Source organism: Dendrobates tinctorius, unplaced genomic scaffold (genome assembly GCF_039654945.1).
Source record: "Dendrobates tinctorius isolate UK_male_01 unplaced genomic scaffold, ASM3965494v1 ptg000022l, whole genome shotgun sequence".
NCBI lineage: Eukaryota > Metazoa > Chordata > Amphibia > Anura > Dendrobatidae > Dendrobates > Dendrobates tinctorius.
The window spans coordinates 29867075-29889350 of record NW_027361690.1 but is presented as its reverse complement, the minus strand read 5'-3'; the positions used below and the strand labels follow the sequence as shown (position 1 = coordinate 29889350).

General features: G+C 42.4%; 1 protein-coding gene across 6 annotated transcripts in view; it reads left to right on the top strand.

Annotated features, from left to right (window-relative positions):
• SAXO2 (stabilizer of axonemal microtubules 2) overlaps window positions 1-20809 on the top strand; it is a 35991-nt gene extending 15182 nt beyond the window's left edge. For 2 of the 6 annotated variants that reach the window (XM_073568563.1, XM_073568565.1), the window contains exons 2-4: window positions 10759-10938; window positions 17248-17450; window positions 18961-20809. In XM_073568563.1, the coding sequence (XP_073424664.1) occupies window positions 10759-10938; window positions 17248-17450; window positions 18961-19952 (1375 nt within the window). In that variant the 3' untranslated portion in view covers window positions 19953-20809. Of the gene's footprint in view, window positions 1-8911; window positions 9166-10320; window positions 10434-10758; window positions 10939-17247; window positions 17451-18960 lie in introns of those variants that run through there. The other 4 variants (XM_073568568.1, XM_073568567.1, XM_073568569.1 and 1 more) reach the window with 4 other exon arrangements.
• The last annotated feature ends 1467 nt before the right edge of the window (window positions 20810-22276 follow it).

Here is a 22276-nt window from a genome sequence, read left to right as displayed (position 1 = left end):
GTATATGTGTCAGAATGGCGTGTTTTACTTCCTTACTGGCACTGTAAATGCTGGGTGGGGTAGTGGCTATAAGGCCAGGGTCACACTTGGGAGAAACTTGCACGAGTCTCACGTCTCAACACCCGACACTCGGGACCGGAGTGTGCGGCTGCATGTATTTCTATCCAGCTGAAGGCGCCGGTCCAAGTGCCGGCGGCAGTGCCGGGTATTGTGATGCGAGACTCGTGAGAGTTTCTCGCAAGTGTGACGCGGCCTAAAACTGATAATCTCTCAATAAAATAGCATGTGATGAGTAGCTGTTTAAAGAAGCACTGCTCCCATCACAGTTTTTATCCTCTTAATATATTGAGATCATCATATTATATAGCACTGTGTACTTACAATTGCTCATTTTGCCCTTCTACCCAGCTAATTCTTCGCTTTCCCATTAGGTCCATGACATCACATGATTGATAACTGACTAGCTGAATCCTTCTTGTTAGGGACGGCAGAACGCACTAAATATAAAATAACTTAAAGTGCGTTCGCCGTCCGGGGTCCACCGTGCAGAAGGTGTTAACACTGCTGATAGTGGACATACAAGATGGCGGTATAACGCACGCGGGTTGAACGTCACCCAGGTGCACGGAGCGATCTCTGTTTTACTCAGAGATGCCTTAAGTGCAAAACACAAAAGGGCTGAGCCTGTTAGCATCACACGTCTCAGAGGAGTGCACACACGGTATATGGTCACAGGAGCTGGGCCCTAGGCAAAAGGTCAGCGTCCGTCTAGACCTACCGTGAGTGCGGCGTCGCAACTGTGGACGCCAAAAGGAGCTGCAGACTGCAGCGCAGCAACAGACACTGCCACTAGTCGACAATGCCCAAGAGGGGGCGCACTGTCGGACGCTAGTACTGTGTAGATGCTTATTGTGGCTATAGCTTGCCACTGGCTGGCGCTGACTCTAAAGCTAAGTCCCTATACACACTCGTAATATCAGAGGGAGGGGATCTTAATGAGTCATTCGCAGGTTCATACATCCATTATCATTCACACAGTAGCAACTAGAGACTATACTAGCGCATGGCCGAGCGGCCATGCGAACCTTTTATAGCCGGGACCTTCCGGAAGCTTCCAGATCCCTGAGATGGACCAATCAGATCACGAGAAGGACCTGGACATGTGGCTCCCGACCTCCAATGGAAGATCGTCTCGTGAGCATGCTCAGTAGAGCTACGGCGGGCATTGCCTCTGGAGTGCTTTGCTGCTGAGCAGCCTGCATTGCCATTGCTGAGCCAAAGGTGGCAGCAATAGCCAACCCTACAGAGCAGGTCTGGGCAGAGCGTCTGGGAAGCCAGGATTGCTGAGCAATGTCCTCTGCGGTCGAAAGATAATGCGAGACCCCAGAATGTGAGGCTCTGGATTCCTGTTGGACCGCTGCAGGAACCCGACGCCCAACACCCTCTAAGCTCTATGTAGAAACAGGAGGTTAATTTTCCCTGTATGAGTCATCAGTTACTGCAAAAGTCCCTGGCAGGGGGGACTAGGCAGCAGCTGGGTCAGGAGTTGAAGAGGGGAATGACTTCTACTGGGACAAGAAACTTCCTGTTTCTTTATTGAAAAGAGAATAATTAGCTGGGTAGAAAGGCAAAATGAGCAATTGTAAGTACACAGTGCTATATAATATGATGATTGCAATATATTAAGGGGATCAAAGCTTTGATGGGAGGAGTGCTTCTGTAAAGAGATTGCCATCTTTCAGAATACTCTTCTCCGAGTCCAGATGTGTCTCTGCTGCTTCTCCTGTCTTTGTTGTTTGTCTACAGAGGTGACCTTACCTCAATTTAGCTGCAATCAATCACTGATTCCAGTGGCTCTGGCAATGTTGGCTCGCGGAGTTGAAATATTGGCTGCAGCGATGTCAATGGCGGAGACAAAGCTCTTCACCCGAGGAGGGTAAATGAAGCTCGGTGTTTGAAAAGTTTCCTTAAAGGTTTATGATTAAGTCAGGATTTCCAATAGCTTTACCCGTTATGGGCCCTTGTTCATGACATAGGCCCCTTGACAAACAATCGGACACCATCTCGGGTGACTATGGTCTTATGGCGGTGGGACAGTGCCGTCAGCATTATACTATAAGGAGGCATAATACCGCTCATTCTCGCCGATAAATATAATGCATTTAATAAAAAGTTACATGTACATGTCTCATTAACACCGACACTTCTCCCAGCGTTGCTCTGGACCCCCAGAGGACTAGAAATCCTCTGATTCTTAGGTTCCGAGATGATAAACTGTTTCCTGCTGGATTTGTCACTTTTTTGGGTCATTTGCAGAAACTGTGTATGCAATGGCAGCAGCAGAGGCACAATGTACTGAACTGTAGACTGTAAGGAGGTACGGTGCATTAATAATGGAGAGCAGTAGGTGTCATGACCACACAGGATTAGTATCCAAGCACCTGATTTGGCTAGTGCTGGAATGGTCCATTTATGTTAGGTGGTTGCTAGGAGTGTTACCTGGGTGCGTCTGATGTGCTGTACACAGTCATTAAGGAAACATATCTACGGGATGGACACCGGTTGTCATCACATCCTTCTGAGTATCGTTAGCAATATTTGCTAGCACCGCCCTTACTGGAAGACACTGCAGCTTATTGTCCAAGTAAAACATCTCTTGTGGCTTCAAGTATATTGAGATGTACTTAGTTTACACGCTTGTAATCTGAAGACAGAAGGAAATAGAGGCTAAAACACAGATTCCAAGGATGTGTCACTTTTTTGGCTGTGTGCTGTTGTTTGCTTGAACTGAAGGTTTTTTCACCAAGGGATTATCACTGCCAAACTGGGGAGTTGTTCAACTCCATCCCCTCCTCTGATAAGCAGCTCACTGTCAAAAGACAAGGACCACAGAGAGCTGTGGTGTGGGCTGGGTTAGCTGAGATGTGAGTGGTGTTAGATGTGGTGTGGGTGGGGTTAGATGTGTTGTGGGCGGGGTTAGCTGTTGTGTGGGCAGGGTTAGCTGTTGTGTGGGCAGGGTTAGCTGTGGTATGGGCAAGGTTAGGTGTGGGTGGGGTTAGCTGTGGCATGGGTGTGGTTAGATGTGGTGTGGGTGTGGTTAGATATGATGTGGGTGGGGTTAGCTGTGGTGTGGGTGGGGTTAGATGTGATCTGAGTGGGGTTAGCTATGATGTGGGTGGGGTTAGCTGAGGTGTGGGTGGGATTAGATGTGGTGTGGGTGGGGTTAGATGTGGTGTGGGCAAGTTTAGCTTTCTGAACTCTACTACATGCTGCATCTAGATCTGGAAAATTTGTGGATACCTCCCATGCTGCCGATTATTGAAGATATAAATTCACAGAAAAATATTAACTAATAATTTTCTGTGAATTGACGTCAGTTTAATAATTTTCTGTGACTTGGTGTCTTCAATAATCGGCAACGAGTGAGGTAGCCACAAATTTACCAGCTCCTGATACTCATTGGTTTTGACAGCCCTTGGATCCGCAGAGGTGCAGTGATCATATTGACACCATGGGTGTGTCACAGAGTTTTATCCCTTTGGGCTGTGAAGAAAAAAATGACTGCATTTTACCACTAAAATGTTGTTTTTAGCCCCAGCTTTTACATTTTCACACAAGAAGAGGGTAAAAATGGCAACAAAATTTGTCCCACAATTTCCACTGAACGTGGCAATACCTCTTATATTGTTCTGGTAAAATTGATAAGATATCTTTATTCTTCGGGTCAGTGCGATATCAGATATACCCCAGTTATATGTTTTAAGTTTTGATGCTTTTACACAATAAAAACTATATATATTTATACACTAAATATGTGTACTTTTGTTTATATTTTTTCATACAAATATATTTTTATGGGTAACAATACATTTTGATTTTTTTAAATTTTTTTTTTTACAACATTTTTAAAATTTGTAATAACTATTTTTTAAATTTTTTACTTTGTCCCACTATGGGACTATCATTTTTTGCAGGCTGATCGCTTGTATAGTATGGGGATGCAGCAACATCCTTGTGTTATGCAAGCTGTCAGCTCTTCACTCACAGAAAGTTGTTTCATTATGATCTGAGCGTGATCAAGCAATTTTCCTACCTCTGGAGACCCGGATGTCGTCATGACAACATTGGATCACCATGGCAATGATCGGGACCTGTGTGACGTCTCAGGGTCTCCAATCCAAGGGCAGGGGGGCTGGCATCCCTCTGCCAGCTCTTGAAATGCTGTGGTGACATTTGATTGCAGCATTTAGGGAGTTAAAGTGCCGGGAGCGGTGCGGGACAGTTGCTGGCACTTAGTGCCGGGTGTCAGCTGTAAGAATCAGCCTGTGTGCACGCAAAATCGCTGAGACGTATCTATATGTCCCAGGTGGGAAAGGGGTTAATCAGTATAACAGTGCCAACCTGACAGTGTCTGTAGTTTACTGAGCACCATCCTGCTGACAGGTTCCCTTTAAGTAACCCCTATTTAAATCCATCATGTGTGTAGTTTCAACTTTGAACATAATCATCACACCTCAAGAAATTGTAAACCCAGTGGTGAAACACTTTGTAGAAAGTGGACACGGTATTAGTCAGTTGTGCTTCTGTAAGGGAGGGACAGGACTGTAGTCGTGACCTGAACAACCGCAAAATTTATGTCCAGTCCTTCCCCTAAAGAAAACTGTACTCTTCTCTCTGGCATACCTGCATCTCCAGATTCGGCTTCTTCTGGGCACTTCCCAGGCAGCGACGGTCCCTCTTTCAGGCGACCCCCAGCAATAGAGACAAGGTCCAAGTTAACTTTAACATTTTCTTTACTGAATACTTCACATGTTACATCCACAGTTGGTACATCGTGACAATTACTGGTTTCCTCATCTTTCTCTTTCTGGCTGTCGCATCTGTGCAGTACACGCCCGGACCAGACCGTCCTAGACTGCTCCCCAGTTCCTTCCTGGCTATGATGACAATTCCTTCTGCCTGTTTCGCCCCAGACGTGAAATCATCAGTCACCAGGTTTGGTTGCTTGTGGTAAAGCATCCGGCCCGACTGTACCGATCTCGTCGAAGTTCCAACTTCCTTCATCTCCTCAGTCCAACTGACTCCTGCCCTAAAAGCATCTGCCCAGGTGATAAGTCGCCACATCTTTCCTTTCCTGTTCTGGCCCTCTGCTATGACACACAGTGGCCGTAGGTAACTTGGGCTGCAGCGCTTTAACGTTACGTGGCTGCCAAGCTGTCCAGGCCTATAGCCCATGCGGACACTAGGGCACCCTGGCCCCGTCTGACCTAACTTCCTACAAGCTTCCCTCTTACTACCCGGCAGCCCCTCCAACTCTTGACCCTCTATAAACATCCTATCAGCTATTCCTATAAGGCCCACTAGTATGCCCCCATCTAGTGGCCCACAACAGAACTACACTTACCCTATGTATAAGAACTCTCTACTAATGTGCCCTTCTCTAATGTCCTCAAATGGGTGCACTTACTAACCCTAAACTGTACATAAACATCAATATACATCACTTTATATTATATACAGTGTGGCTCTAAGGAACGCGTATCTACAGCATGGTAACACATAGATATATGTGGCAGTACCAGTAAAGTGAGCGGTAATACATTTTATATGTAGCAGTACCGCAAGCATTAAACATATACATTATCAATATTAGCAGTATGTACATATTAACAAATCAATGGCAATTAGAGGAAGGGAAGCAAAAGGACGTTATATCTCCCCCCTTAGGGTATGTGCACACGTTCAGGATTGCCGGCGCTTTGGATGCTGCGGAAACCCCGCTCCACCCAAAGCTCCGCCCCCTTTCTATGCGCGGTGATAACGCATGTGCTCATTGAACCATGTGGAATCACTGCATCGTATCCATAGACAGAGCGTCTCCGCAAGATAAATAGACATGCTGCGGTCTGGAAAGGCACGCCGCACGTCCAGTTACGCAGGGAAGCTGGATGTGACCATGCATGTATAGTACGCAGCGTGCAATCCGCAGCAAATCCTGATGTAATCCTGGCCGTGTGCACATGCCCTTACACTTCACTGCGGTTCTCTCGAGGTCATCACTGTATGGCTGCATGTACATCTTGTGGGGAGGATATATAAAGCACTGTATTCTCCGTGAGTGGCCTGGAGGAAGGCCCAGTCTATCTATCTGGAGGCCCGAAATGTCACTTGTCCTTTATGTTGTTTCGCATGAATAAACAAGGAACATTATTGCAATAGAGGCGGTGTCTCCAAATGTAAGTTTTGGTTTGCTACCCACGCTATCCGTCCTTGGTATGTGTCCATGTATACTCACTGTCATTAAAGGGCTATTCTAGCTGTCCTTTTCCAGGAGTGCTCCTGATTGGTTGACAGTCCGGATCAGTGGCAAGGTTGAGCCGCCGAGCTGAACTGTGCAAGCAGAGGCAGCTTTACCAACAGAAAGGGCAATGAAGCTGCTGAGATCCAGTGATCCAGGCAGCGGCAGAGCAGTGCTTACAAGCTCTACTGAAAAGAGGTGTAAGTGCTTCAATCCGGGAGATTGGCCGCTGCTGATAGACTGTAGAAGTGGAGGTAAATTAACTAGATGAATACAATAGAATAAAAAATACCTCCACTATGAGAACTAAAGCAAGAAATTTGCCAACTACCTTAGTAGGAAGGCATGGCGGACATATGTAAAAATGTACCACCATATTAATAAGGGATGGAATCTCCAGCGCTGGACTTCAGTTAAAAATACATCATTTATTGTAAATTCTTAAAATCGAACAGAAAAAGTGTGGATAAGATTTCTAGTGATCCCACGTCTAAATTTCAGTGTGATTTGTCAAAATTATTAAACGATGGTTTAGTCACAGGGGCCATAACACAGAAAATTTATGATTATGTTAATATCAAGAACCCTGTGATTCCCATTTATCATGCGTTTCCTAAAATCCACAAGGATTTGTTCCCCCCCCCCTTTAGAACTATAATTTCGGGGATAGGGTCTTTTTCAGAGAAATTGGCAGAGTGGGTTGATCATTACCTACAACCTTTGGTCATTGATCTTCCAGGATATATCAGAGACACCAAAATGTTAATCTCTGCCTTGGATGATTATCATTGGTCACCAGAATATTCATGGATTACCTGTGATGTGGTGGGTTTATACCCGTCCATACCACATAATGTGATTATCTCTAGTCTCACATTCTTTTTGGACAAATATAGCACATATGTGATAGAAATTCAATCCTTCATTGTGGATGCAGTTTCCTTTCTTCTCTCACATAATTATTTTTCATTTGATGGAATTTTTTTCTTACAAAAACAAGGAGTAAGTATGGGGGGTAAATGTTCCCCAGCTTTAGCTAATATTACAGTAGCTGTTTGGGAAGAGAAATATATCTTATGTAACAATAATCCCTTTTCACAAAATATACAACTATATGGCCGCTTTATAGATGACCTGATTTTGATTTGGAAGGGAGACATCTCAGGGATTAGTGATTTCATTAGCTATATTAATATGAATGATTTTAATCTTTCATTTACATTTACAGTGTCGGATTTTTCTATCAGTTATCTGGATGTGACTTTGTCTGTGAATTCTGACAGCCAAAAGGTCTGCGTTTTTCCTTTCAGAAAACCCACAGATACAAATTCAATTTTACAAGCTTATTCTTGTCACCCCAAGCACGTGGTTAAAAACATTCCAGTGGGAGAATTAATTAGGTTAAAAAGAAATTGTAGTTCACCTATAATATTTGCTAAAGAATCAAACAAAACCCTTTCTAGACTTAAGGACAGAGGATATGCTAATTGGATGCTAAGGAAAGCTGATAATATTGTCAGCAGGATCGATAGACACACCCTGCTGAATGAATCTCCTTTGAGCCTTGTACACACTGGAGTTACTGCTAGCAAGAAAAAGAATCGCACACGGGCCCCCTGTAATAATTATGACCGTCCTATAGTTAGTTTTTCTACCATGTACAGTCCACAATTCAATAAGATAACGGACATTGTCAAAAAATATTTACCTATTTTACACAATGATAATAAACTTGGTCAAATTCTGGACAATACCCAGATACGATACATAGCCAGGAAAGCTCCTGCTTTGAGCGATATCTTATCCCCCAGTCTTTTTATCAGTAATAGGAGAACTAAAAATAATACTTGGTTGTCATATAAAGGCTTTTCCAAATGTGGACATCATCCCTGTAAAGTCTGCAACTATGTGGTTAAAACCAGCAGATTCACTTCTAGTGTTACTGGCATATCATACCCTATTCAGTCTCACATCAATTGTAATTCAGAAGGAGTAATATATGTTATTGAATGCGTTTTTTGTAACCTACAATATGTAGGCTGCACAATAGGACCTCTTAAAAAGAGAATTAGGAAACACTTGTCAGAAGCTACTAGTAGCAATTATAATATTTCAGCAGTTTCTTATCATTGTAAAACTGTTCATGGAGGTAAAACTGATAGCCTCAAAATTATAGCAATAGAGAAAGTCTATAGATCTACTAGGGGAGGTGATTTCAGGAGAAAATTATTAAATCGTGAATCCTTTTGGATTTTTAAATTAAATACAAGAGTACCATTAGGTCTGAACAAACGACTTGATTTAATATTGCAATTAGATTGATATTTTCTTCTGTATATTTACATTCTACTTAGTCCTATTCAATTCTGGTTATTCTGATAATTTTTGTGATTGTTATTATATTCTTATGATATCTTTTTATTAGGTTTTTTTTTTTTTTTTTTTTTTTCTCCTTTTTTTTTTTTTTTTCTCCTGTTTTTCCGACTAGTTTTTGTTTCAGCTCCACATTAGGCTGAGTGTTTGCAAGAGTTAACTGGTAGGGATACTCCCTATTTTCATTAATTCTTTTGTCCAACACCTGTGATTTACTAGTTTTTGTACTATTTGTAGTCGTCAGTATTGGTCTAGTGTGAACCATGAGTAAGACCCTCTAGGTCGAAACGCGTTGGTTGGAGACCACCAGAGACCCCATCTGCCTGTATGTCCTTATCCACACTTTTTCTGTTCGATTTTAAGAATTTACAATAAATGATGTATTTTTAACTGAAGTCCAGCGCTGGAGATTCCATCCTTTATTTTGCTTCAGTCAACACCCCTGATCAAGGTGACTCCGTGCGCAGGAGGATTATGGATCGCAACCGAGACTGGTGAGCTGACCTCCCTTCATTTTCCCTATCCTTCTATAGCCATATTAATAAGCATTCCACTCCTTAAACATTGTATAAAATAGGAGAACAAAAGGAGTACTGGATTAAAAGATTAATCATCATTGTTTTACAAGCACCTTGCAATTTTAACCATTTATGCTGTTGACAATAACCCTCTTTAATGTTCTGTTACTTGAAGGCCGTGAACATCTAGTGCTCTCCAGAGCATTAGCTAATAATTGACTGGATTGACATGTGTACTAAGGTTTATTGTGTGCAGTCCTGGTCGTAATGAAGGGAAAGAAGTTAAATTACAGTATAGTATACTGTATTTTCCTGTGCAGTGGTAAGATCTGTCATACTCATATTGTCCAGCAGAGGTCGCCACAAGCTCTGTCTTCTGTAACCAGCCTGTAAGCGCAAGCAGTGATCATTTTCATGCTGCAGTACATGTAGAGCATTGGTCGTGCGCTACTGTATATTGTCTTAAAGGGGTGGTCCCATCTTGTACAATTCTAGTATATTTATGGGATGTGCCATCGATTTACAGGCGATGATGGTCACATTGATGAGACACACAGCTACCTAACAGTTATAGCATGACCTGTGAATATGCCATAAATGTATGAGATGGGAATACCCCTTTAAGCATTAATGCCTAATGTTCCAAAATTAATACTAACTTAATATCGCTAACTTGTTATTAGTCAGTGGCGTAATGTACTTAAAGGGGCTGTCCACTATTCTGAAGTCCGCTCTGACAAAATATCAAAGGCTTCATCTGATCAGAGGCCGCTGACCAACAGCAGTGGTCAAGTGACACAGCAATATCACGTTACCGCCGGGGACACCGTGCTGCAGTCGGGAGGTCCCGGAGGTGATGACGCAGTTTTTTTAAAATTTTACAATGGGCAGTGGAGCTGTCACGGAGGGGTGGTCCTATAGTGTCCAGGAGTGGACAACCCCTTTAAACTCAAATCTGTAAAACAAAATAGGAGATTCTGTGAAACATAACAACATTAACAACAGAAGAGAGAGGCTGGGGTTGAGTCGGCAGGGTGCCGAGCTCTTGGGATTGAGCCTGAACAGAATTGAGCGATTTCCACCAAAATGGTAAAAACACTTATTAAAACCAGTTTTGCTAATTTTTTATAGCACATAATACACACTGTGCAGTAACAGGACGCAGCTTTTCTAACCTCGTCAGGACAGTAGAATGAAGCGCTCACACCCCAGGCTCCCAGGTCCGACATTCAGCGCAGCTTACGGTTAGTTCTAGCGGTATTATGTTTATTCTATAAATTGTACCATATTGGAGACCATAGAGTGGGATTTATACATGTAAGGGTTAATCTAATTATGCAAATTGTCTCTTTAGCGAGGAAGAGGAATAGAATGCTAGTGCCACCTATTGGAAGAAGGGTTAATCTAGTAGTAGGCAGACATTACATGTACTGTATGGGTTCTTCCACCAGGACAGTCCCGATCTGTATGGACACATAGACGAAAAGCCCTGTCTGAAACTTCATTTATCCGGAGTAAGTACATACATGACAAGCCATTGATACTTATGGTTGTGCCTTTTCTTCACAGGCGCCATCGTTGTCCGCACATGCCAACGAAAATTTTTGATAAATCTGGGCAGCCCTGCGTTTTGACCGAATATGTGGAAAAATACCCTCAGTATGACAACATTCAGCCACCAAACAGCATGAAACCAAAGCAGGAATACCTGGGAAACCACGGGAAGATGGAAGGAATAACAACCTTTAAGTAAACGTGTTCAATTACATTCCATTGCTTCTATCGGCAGCAGCGTGGTGTTGCTCGTACAGTGGTATTAGGGTTGTCATTTTGTCTTAGAAAGGGAAAAGCATGCATCAGATTCAGGTTTGGCGAATCTTATCTTGCACCTTCCAAGAAATGTTACTCCATTCAGAGACCGGAGTAACATCTCTGGAGAAATTTACGCTGCCACTATATGATGGACGGTTGTAGCAACACCCTTGTCCCACCCTGGCTCGCTCCTACCATTTTTGCAGAGCTGCCAAAAAGCTGGTGGGAAAACACCAAAAGTTCCAACGTATTTGTGTGTAAATATTGTCACTTTTCGCAGCGTTTTACACCAGTTCCACCAGTCTGGCATAAACGCTTTGATGATTCAGGCCCATAGTTTCCATCATGAAGTTGTAGATTTATGTGAAATGTGACAGCTTTCTAGATTCGGTTGGCCAACTCTGTGGGTGACCTAGATTTACTCATCTATATTATTACGTTCATTTGTGATACAAATATTCCCGCACCGCTACACTAACAGGTGAGAATCATCAGGACTGGAAACCACGCTAAAGCCATCTGCAAGCGCTGTTTCCTATATGCCCATGTGTCCTATAGGCATGGTTGGGGTTCTCCTTCCTTTCAAAGTGATGGCATACAATTTTCTTAATATGGGAAAACCATTCATTCTGTCACTTCGTTGGCTCCCTGCAACATAGGGAGCCAATGGTTTCTATGGCAACAGAAGGCCTAACAATGGAGGCACGATCTAATAGGCTGCCTATTAATATAACACTGATAAGCTGTATAGTACACCACACCGCCCATGTAGTGCAGTGTATTATCTATGTGATCAATGGGTTGCACATTTGAATCCTTTTGTAGGACTAATAAATATTGCAAAATAAATACTGCCAAAAATAAAAATGTTTTTAAGTGTTTAAAAAATGTAAAAAAAATTAAAACATCCTGTTTTCCTTTATTTTTTCAAATGAAAAGTTATTTCATCGATTAAAAAGCCAAAGCCCAAAAAGGACCTATTTGATATAAACGTAACCATAACTGTGAGGTCAATAAAACTATAGCTCTTGTGAAACAGTGGCCCCTGTTACAGCTAGGGGGCGCTGTATGTTCTCATCTGGATACGCACAGAGGTGTATTGAGGCCATGGGAGTGCATGGCAATCGCAGGAGTAACTGTGATGGTGAGACAGTGACTGGCGTTATTGTGAATGGTCAATATGTGTCGCAGAGACGGAGGATGTCCTCTGCGCTGTACAAAATGTTGTTTGGGACCTGTAGTCCCACAAGTGTTTTGGTTAGTTTTAAGGGGGGCTTACAGGGTTAGTCGGTGAGCTGGGTAGGACTGGCTAACCATACACACCTTCCATCTATGGAGGTGGTTTCAGCTACATTATGTGACCATGGTTTGGGTCACATGTTTGGTGTGTAAGGTTCTGGATGGCCTGTGTGTTGGAAGGTCCTGGGGGTAGGACTGGATTCCTGAAGAGCACATGGAGAGGCCATGGACCTGAAGGCCTATGTGTTGGGCGGTCCTATGAGTGGATGGATGTCCTGAATAGCACACAAAGAGACTGTGTACCTGCATGGTCGCTGTCTTGGAAGGTCCCGCGTGGGGACTGGATTCCTGAAGGGCACAGGGTGAGACCATGTGTGTGCAGAGTCTGTGACGGCACTGCGTTGGGGAAGCTACTGACCTTCTGAGGGTCTAGAACTGTCGGGAGTGTCCTGGTCGCAAGGACGGTGATCCCAGTAAGGCAGTTTCCCTGGGAGAGAGGACTGATGAGGAGTCAACAAGTGGAGCAGAAGCTCCTGTAAGGTAACTCCAGACAAGGGGGTTATGGGCAGACAAGTGTATGCCATTGGAACAGACTGTTAGTGCCTATGATGTTCCATGGATGTTAATGAACTATGCGGTTACCCATGGTAACTGGACGAAGTTAGGTCCAGCATGTTTAGAGACTGCAACTTAATGTTGTATGTTGGTGCCTGTTGTGTTCCATGGACATTAATGAACTGTTTAGCGTGCGGTCGTCCACATTAACTGGACAAAAATGCCCGGCGTGTTTAGGGACTGCAAGTTAAAGCTGTATATTATGAAGTACTATGGACTGTGTGAGGTTTGTGATGTGTTACATGGCCTACAGTGGTTTATGAGGCCTGAATAAACCTAAATAGACTGTTTTGTGAGAAAAACATGCCTGTGTGCCTTCATCCAGTTGCCAAGCCAGTGTCCCCCAACACATGCAGTAAGCGCTATCTTGCACTCTATCCCACCAGGTAAAAAAAATACACTATAATTGCCAAGAAGTCCTATGTATCCACAAATAGTACTAATAAAAACAGCAGCTTGTTATGAAACAGAAAAGCACAATGGTGAACATAAAAATTTTTTTTTAAAAATCCAAAATTACTTTTTTTATCTCTAATACAAAATATGTAATATAAAGTCACCAAAAAGTTGTATATACCTAAAAATGGTACCAGCGAAGACTGCAGCTTGTACTCCTAGCATAAACAGACTGTGCAAGAACAATATATGGGCACTTTGCTATCACACCTACTTTGGAGGTAGAAGCGGCCCCCTTACTTCTTGGGCCCCTGTGTGCCTGTCCCTAGCATCTATCGCAAAGTTTTCACACTGAAAATAAAAGAAAAATCTAAAAACTGATGATAGAATGTGACCTGAGAGGAAGGGGAAAAGCAGGAGCACTAAGGCCGGTTTCACACGTCAGTGGCTCCGGTACGTGTAGTGACAGTTTCCTCACGTACCGGAGACACTGACACACGTAGACAGATTAAAATGAATGTGTCTCTGCACGTCAGCGTGTTTTCATGGACAAACGGTCCGTGTGAAAAACACGGAGACATGTCAGTGTTCGTGGGAGCGCCTGGTCCGCAAAAGTGCTGAACACGTGCAAACGGAGAACAGTTCACACTGTCCTCCGTGCTCACAGATGGCCGCCGGGAAGAAGCGCTACTGTAAGCGCTGTTCCCCTGCAGCTGGTGTTGAACGCGGCTGTCATTCTTCTCTCCTGCTGTGTCGGCAACAGCGAGCAGGAGAGAAGAATGAATGAAAACCCGATGTGGGGTCCCCCTCTGTTTGTGAACCAACCAGGCGAAACAGCTGGGGCCTGCAGCCCTCTGCTGTCAGCTTCAGTAAGGTTGCTTCTCAAGAATAGAGGAGTCCCCATGCTGTTTTTTAATTATTTACTTATTTTAATTATTTACTTAATTGAAAAACAGCGTGGGGACCCTTCTATTCTTGAGAACCAACCTTGCTGAAGCTGACAGCTGAGGGCTGCAGCCCCCAGCTGTAAATTTCGTCTGGTTGGTTCACAAACAGAGGGGGACCCCACGTCGGGTTTTCATTCATTCTTTCTCTCCTGCTCGCTGTTGCCGACACAGCAGGAGAGAGGAAGGACAGCCACGTTCAGCAACAGCCGCAGGGGAACAGCGTTTACTGTAGCGCTTCTTCCCGGCGGCCGTCCGCGTGGTCCTGATGCGGCACATGGTTGCCACATGTGTGCCACACGGTGGTACCACGTATCCACACGGACAGCTCCGGTACCGTTTTTTCCGGTACCGGAATTATCTGGACGTGTGAGACCGGCTTAAGCGAAGTATTAAATGACAAATACATGTGGTGAAACAGATTACGCCCACCTTGCAGAGTTGCGCATGCAGGCACAACTCTAGAAGAAGCGAATCGCTAGTATGGTTCCTCAATGGTGGCTTACTGCTGGTGTAGTTACCGTGGACAATCCCGTGGACGGTTCCAATGTGCAGAGAGTAGAACAGAGGAGAAGGTGAACCAAGACAAAGGCTTCCACTTGATGAAGACGAGGAGTCAAAAGTATAAAACTAATCATTTTATTGTAAAGACTCTGTCATAGAGTATGTCACATTTGACATAAAAAACATGGAATATTGCATACCACCAAAGAAACCTTTAACCCAATACAATAAATAACATCAACTCCAGTGTAACAGAAATGAGTGCATCTTCCCATGTAGTTGGACAATAAATTTTTGCTTTTGGTCTGATCTATATCATATCTTTCATTTTTTTTATTCATTTATTTTCTATTTTTTATTTTTTTTTATTATTTTCTATTTTTAGTACATTTCATTTTTTTTCTATTCTCCATTTTTGTCTTTTGACTCTTAAGTGTAATAATGAAAGCTGGAGGGATACAAATCCCTTTGTCAGTAAAAAGACATGTTCAAATCAACAAATAGCAAAAATATACAACCATTGTAATCCTTGTAAGATTATTTTTATTTTTTATATATAGTATTTCGGTTTATATTTCAATTATTTATATTTAGCATACAGGCTTATATTCTAATCTATTTTTGTTCTCATTAATAAAAACATGCAAGTATATGTTTTTTTTTAATGTTTCTGAAGACGAACCCAGCTAGTTTCACTTAGCTACTTTTCTAAGAGTATTTCCCGTATATTACGTGTGACCTTCAGTACATACCAAAGATCTCTCCAGAGCTTTATAAATTGACCCCCTGAGGATCGAACCAAGTAGATGCTGTTAAATGCTCCCTCATTAACTGGTTAGGAATCCTCCTGAGGTATTAGTTACTGGGGTCAAATGAAGGAGCAACCTGGATATTTGTGGAATCCAGATCCAGGCTACTCGAAGGAGGATTCCTCAGATGAGGTAAGGCAAGGAGCTACTGGACTGTGATGGTAAAGATCGATGTGGATGACTGATCGGCAGACACTGCGGTCAGATCACTACGAATAGAATCAAGAACGAAGAGGGCCCAAATGACAACACAGTCCCAACCCAAACACAAACTCTATACCTTGAGTGTCCCAATGGCGCAATGGTGGGCACCGCAACACAGCCCAAGTCAAAACCTGGTAAAAAGAGGGAGTATAATGTACACAAAATAATTAGTTTTATGCTTTTGGATCCTTGTCTTCATCAAGTGCAAGCTCCCTTGGCTTGGTTCATCTTCTATGTTCTAAATCTAAAAGCTCTGATTGTGTCAGAACAGCTGCACCCAGTGACACATCTAAGTGACACATCGTTGGATTCAGCTTCTCTTTGCCTACAGTATGCTGCTCCCAGATGACATAACAAAAAACTGCTAACAGATTCCCTTAAAGGCCAAATTAGATCTGGTTTTTAAGGGGTTAAGGTTCATTTACAATGGGGTTGACAGGTATAGCCTCCACTAGAAGTAGAAAACTGATGGCCAGATAGCAGGCAGTATAGTTTCTGAGGCAATTACACAACATCATATAGGTCCATCACACAATCTTCATGTATACAATGCACATATATGTGTAAATTTGGAATACTTGGTTTTGCCAGTAATTAGTGTCATGGTCCAGTCTGGAGTTTACCTTCTGCTGTCTTCACTTCGGACTGGTCATGCGGGGGTTAATCTCCTCATCCTCGTTCTGGAGCTAGCTGGGCTATTTCAGTCTCTCACAGCCTGCTGACCAGTGTTAGTGATAGCTCAAGCTTCCAGTTTAGAGCCTCTGACCCTTGTACCTTGGTGATCCTCCTGCCTTTGACTGATATTCACGTGTATGACCCGGACTGATTTCTGACCCCGTCTCTTGGTATTCGTCTCTGCTGTTACGTTCCCTCTCTGGCATCTGACCCCCCGGCTTGTACCCCGACCACGTATTTCGTCTCACGTTTTGGACCCCGTGCTCATGTTCTGGCTTTTTGACTCTCGGCTTGGTATTTTGACTACGTGTATTGCTGCTCCTTCTGGTACGTCTGCTCCTGCTAGTTTCTGACTCGGTTCGTCTGACTAGTCTCTCTCATTACCTGTGGCACCAGACGTACCAGAAGGGAAGCAATACACGTAGTCAAAATACCAAGCCGAGAGTCAGAAAGCCAGAACATGAGCACGGGGTCCAATACGTGAGACGAAATACGTGGTCGGGGTACAAGCCGGGGGGTCAGATGCCAGAGAGGGAAGGTAACAGCAGAGATGAATACCAAGAGACGGGGTCAGAGATCAGTCCGGGTCATACATTTGAATATCAGTCAAAGGCAGGAGGATCACCAAGGTACAAGGGTCAGAGGCTCTAAACTGGAAGCTTGAGCTATCACTAACACTGGTCAGCAGGCTATGAGAGACTGAATTAGCCCAGCTAGCTCCAGAACGAGGCTGAGGAGATTAACCCCTGCATGACCAGTCCGGAGTGAAGACAGCAGAAGATAAACTCCGGACTGGACCATGACAATTAGGCTGCATTTTCCTCTGAATGCTGTCACACAGTTTTGTTTATTATGTTTAGGTCTGATTATATTCCATATGAGGTAACCCACCGTCCAGTGCGTCCTCACCATGAGTATCAACCAAAGCCTGGCCAGATTGACCTCGGAACAACCTATAAACAAGACTTTAACCCTTACAAGGTAGAGCCAATGATTCCCGCACGACCAGTGGAAAAAAGGCAAGCGAACTTGGGAACCTTTAACGCAAATCCGACATATAAAGGTAAATCTATAATTCAGGAGATGCAGATAAACCTTTAAATCACTTCAGATGATATGTTTTAGCCTTTGTAGTGATCCCCTTTCTATGAGTAATTCCTTTTACATTCATCTGCACCATCAGATTATGCTCTATAAAGCTACCCTAACAGTAGCATATCCTTATAATTGACTTGTTTCCTCTGTGTGGCACCCAGTGGGGTTGTTCTTTTCTACACATCGGAGTGAGCCGGGTCAAACGTCCAAACAGGCTGTGAGCCATTTGTATTGTGGCGACTTTGTTGAATTGTCTCTCGCGGTCTTGTACTTTACCTAATCTGCAGCTCATTTGACACAACTGTTTTTGCAAAATTGACTTCAGCTGATTAAGTTGCGATTTCTAAAAGCAAAAGCTATATTCATTTAAGCGTGTGTGAAATCATCAATTGAGATGGAGCTGATCAAACCGTGGAAGATCAACTTCAAATCACATTTCCTGAAATCCGCAGGTTCCCACAGATTCGAACACTGTATGATTTTATGTGCAAGGATTGCAAAAAAAAAATGCCTGGCTCCAAATCACATGTGATAATGACATATTGCACTACCTACCTATTATTGCATGCAGCTATGGCATCACATGGTTGTAGCACAGCTAATCAGGGGGACTATCACACCCAGTATAAAACATGGCAGCCTGCCAAGGAGCACCATTGTATGCGTGTACAGTTTAAGGATAGAAGAGAGCGCACAGCTCATTCCACATAGGGATAGAAAAAGGCCTAGTCTGATTGTGGTGTACTACTGCAGTGCTAAAACACATTGAAAATGGGAGTGGTATTCTGAGTGTCTTCTCTTCTCCTCTGACATCTTGTCTTCTCTATCTTCTCTTCTCCCCTCTTGTCTCGTCTCCTCTTTCCTTTCTCTTTTCCTGTGTCTCTCTTCAGGCAATTTGTGGTGTTTCACTATTGCAATTTGCGGCGACCGATTCAAATTTTTGTGGAAAATTTGGAGAATTTGGCATATTTGAATATCAAAAGATCTGCTCATCTTTAATCACCACCCTTGACATCCCCGTAGTACCCAGATTTTGTTGTAAGCCTGGGAGATTTGTCTAATTTAATTTGAGAATTACCAATCTAATCTATAGGCTATAGAAAAACAATTTGGGGCCAATTCATCAAGAGTTTTGCAGCACACTCTCACACTATGCCAGTCTTGCCGGAACATTTGATGTCTCACCCTGGTTCTTCCCCAGTTTCACCCAGGTGGCAGAGCTGTTTCAAACTGGTGTGAAAATTCCAAGAGTTGCAAAATATCTTCACAACTTAACATTTTGTGACTTTTCATAGCTTTTATGACACCTTTCTAGAGTAAAAGCTTTCATTTTATCCTATGTCATAAAATTATTTTAGAGGTCTGTATTCCCCATGTAAATCATAAATTTACCATATTATTTTAGATCCCTATATTCCATGTGAGAAGATAAACAGTTGGGGTATAGGAAAGATTTTCACTTTGTTTTTTTCTTAAAGATGATTATAGACCATGGGACATCCAAAAAAGAGAACTCGCTAAGCCAGAACATTCCTACCAACACCCAAATGTGAAGTTTGGAAATGCAACCACTTTCCAGGATGACTATTTCCCTAAGGAAATAATGCCAAGAGAAAGTTTCAAGCCACCAGGTATAGCAAAACACAGTGATGTGCCTTTCGATGGTACTACAAGTCATCGCACTTCATATGTTCCTTATGACATAGAACCAAGGGCTGCAAGACAAAAGCAGGAGTATAAGCCCAGCAGTCAACCATTTGAAGATCTCACCACCCATCGCATCAATTTCAAAGGTGCCCTTGGTGAAATAACAAAAAGCTGTAAGCCCGAGCATAATAAAGTTGGTAGCAATGCTCGATTTGATGGCAGCACTGAATTCCGTGATAGCTATCAGCCATGGCAAGTTCCTTCACACCATGTCCAAAAATCTCTGGACTATAATCCACCTACTACTCATATGGAGCTAGACACCACAACTCATCTAGATTATGTGCCACACCAGCTAAATTATGTTGCCCCAATTCGACCCGTATCTCATGGAAGAAGAACCAATGTTCCTTTCCAAGGAAATTCTACAATGAAGGAAGATTTTAGGGCCTGGCAAGCTAGACGTCAAGAAATAATCAAGAAGGACCATCAAATTCCAAAGCCTTCTGGAAAATTTGATGGGTTAACAACCTTCAAGTCTCACTATCTTCCCCATGAAATCCATCCAACTGAAAGCTGTAAGCCTTCCAATGCAGCAGTTCAAAATTCAGTCCCATTTGAAAGTGGAACCTTATATCGTTCTGATTATACACCCAAGAAGAATGAAATTTGCCCTGCAAATTACCCATTACCACCAGGTTATGTCTTCGAGAGCGTCGATAGCCGAGGACACAAAATGTTTAGGAAGATCCTTACTCCGGAAAAAAATTCTTTTTCCAGTACAAATGAGAAATTCCTTGCAAAGGCAATAGCTGTCATATGATAATTCTGGTGTGCCATAAAATCTTTAAGAAAATCTTCTTACTTTGTAATGTGCTATTTTTATAGTCTTGAATAATAAATTGTTATAAAATCACATCTGCTAAAAATATATAAAATGATAACATGTATGTCACAATGACAATGGATATTGACTACTAATATATTTTAGGGATATACTTTTAGAAAGCTTGCTATGAATTTGTGCTTTTGGATTTTTAATGTAAAGGGTTATTCCAAACATTGCATGGTATTACTTATCATTGATCCAAAATGCTCCATTCTTTGTTTGTGGAATTGCTAGAGATTAGGTGTCGTCCCATAGATAATGAATGGAGCTGTGATCTGCATTCATGGCAATTTCTTCATTTCTAGAGGGCATTTTGGAGCCCCATACTCAAGATTGGAGGGGATCCTAGCTGTCAGACCCCCAATGAGAAGTAAGTTATCTCTTTGACTTTTGGATAGGTGATAACTGATAACTTGTGGTGTTTGGAACAGCACTTTATTATTTTAGTTTTTGCTGTTACATGTTAAAGACCTATAATTCTATATCATTGTCTAGATTAATTCTGAGTACAGAGGAAATTACTTTGACATTTTTGCAGACAAAATTAATGCAAAATGAAATTGTCTATCCTTTTCTGGAATTATACTTTAATTTGTTTATGAAATTCGGGGGAACATTTTTGGGGATTCATGTGATGAATCATAACATGAATATTTGATTAAAGCAAAGCATTATGTATCTCAGTTGTGTATCCTGACAGAGTGTAGAACAAATAAATCACTTTATCCAAGAGTTGCAATTCAAGATGATTGTTTTGCATATACATGAATAAATTTTACCTTCTGCTCTTCTTTTTTTTCCACTTTAAAAATTCTTTTCACTGGCAGTTTCCGTTCGGAAGAAGCTAAATTAGGATTAAGTGTGGCTGAACAGAGAAGGAGATCCAGACACTGACATACTTTTATTAGATTTGGTATGTGAATGTGAGCTGTTAGTCTGTGTCAGAGTCATGTACTAGGAAATGAAGGATATGGAACCAAAGACAACGGACCCAATGTAAAACTTCTAATCTCAGCCAAACATAACACAACTCTCATTGCCTTCTGTGTAACAGTGGCCAGAGAGAAAAAAATATAAATGTGACCTCCACATAATAAGAGAACGTAACACAAAGCTATATTTTCTTAAGAGTGTGAAGCAGAAGGAAAATAAATTAATTTATAGCAATAGTCGCCCTTCTTAAAGATGTTCTCCAGGAAAGTAATAAAATGGCCCCTGTCACGTAATTCAAACTGCAGCTGGTACTTGTCACATTTCAGGACAGACTGCAGACTGAAGGAACACTGCTCCTGAAACCTGCGTATTCACTGACAGAGGAGCTGTATCCTAAATACACATACCATTGAATTGCTGGAGATGGGCTGTGACAGAAGAAGAAATAAATCTCTTCATATGACTGAACATAGAGGATCTTTTTCTCTAGCATCAGTCTACTTTACACAGTTAGCCTAGGAGAAGATTATTTTCTTCTCCTGTCACAACCTTTCTCTGGAAGCTCCATTATGTGTGCTTACAATACTGCTCTTCTGGCAGTTGAGACAAAGATCTTGGGAGCTGTATTTCTTCAACCTGTCTTATGTGACTAGAATTTGCCCCCATTTGAATTATGTTATGGGGCCATTTCATTACAATCTTAGAGAAACCCTTTAAATTAATCATCTTCATTCAATTACAGCTGGTCACAATAACACGAGAGTAATACATGGAAACAATTTGTTTAAAGAAACTATCTCATAAAAGACCATCTGGGAGTCCACCTATCTCTACAACAGGGATTCCCACATTAATTGTTTCATTGGCTTCCCACCACCTATAAGTGGAAAGGTGGCGACACATGTGCTGACTCTTTACATTCATTGTTGTAGAAGTTCCAATTACACCTGAGCAAATAATGTAGGACCACACCTATCAGACTAATGTCTCTTATGAGACAATCCCTTTAAATAACGCTCTATGTTTTATTTAGAGCTTGATAGGAAACAGTGCTTGGCGTCATGAGTCTCTTGATCATGGACCCTTAAACGTTCCTCTTTTGTTATGGCCCCCATAAAGATAGAAAATCAGCAAATGAGTAACATAAAGTGAAACTTATTTCTACAAATGAAAAAAAAGCCCTACAACAAAGAAAAAAACAAAAACACAATGTGAACCCTAGTTGCAAGCACACAGGGCTCCCACTAGGAATTTTGAGGCACCATACTGGCAACATTTTTCGGCCCCCTTGAGACTGCGCCCAAACCCCACCCCAGCTCCGCCTA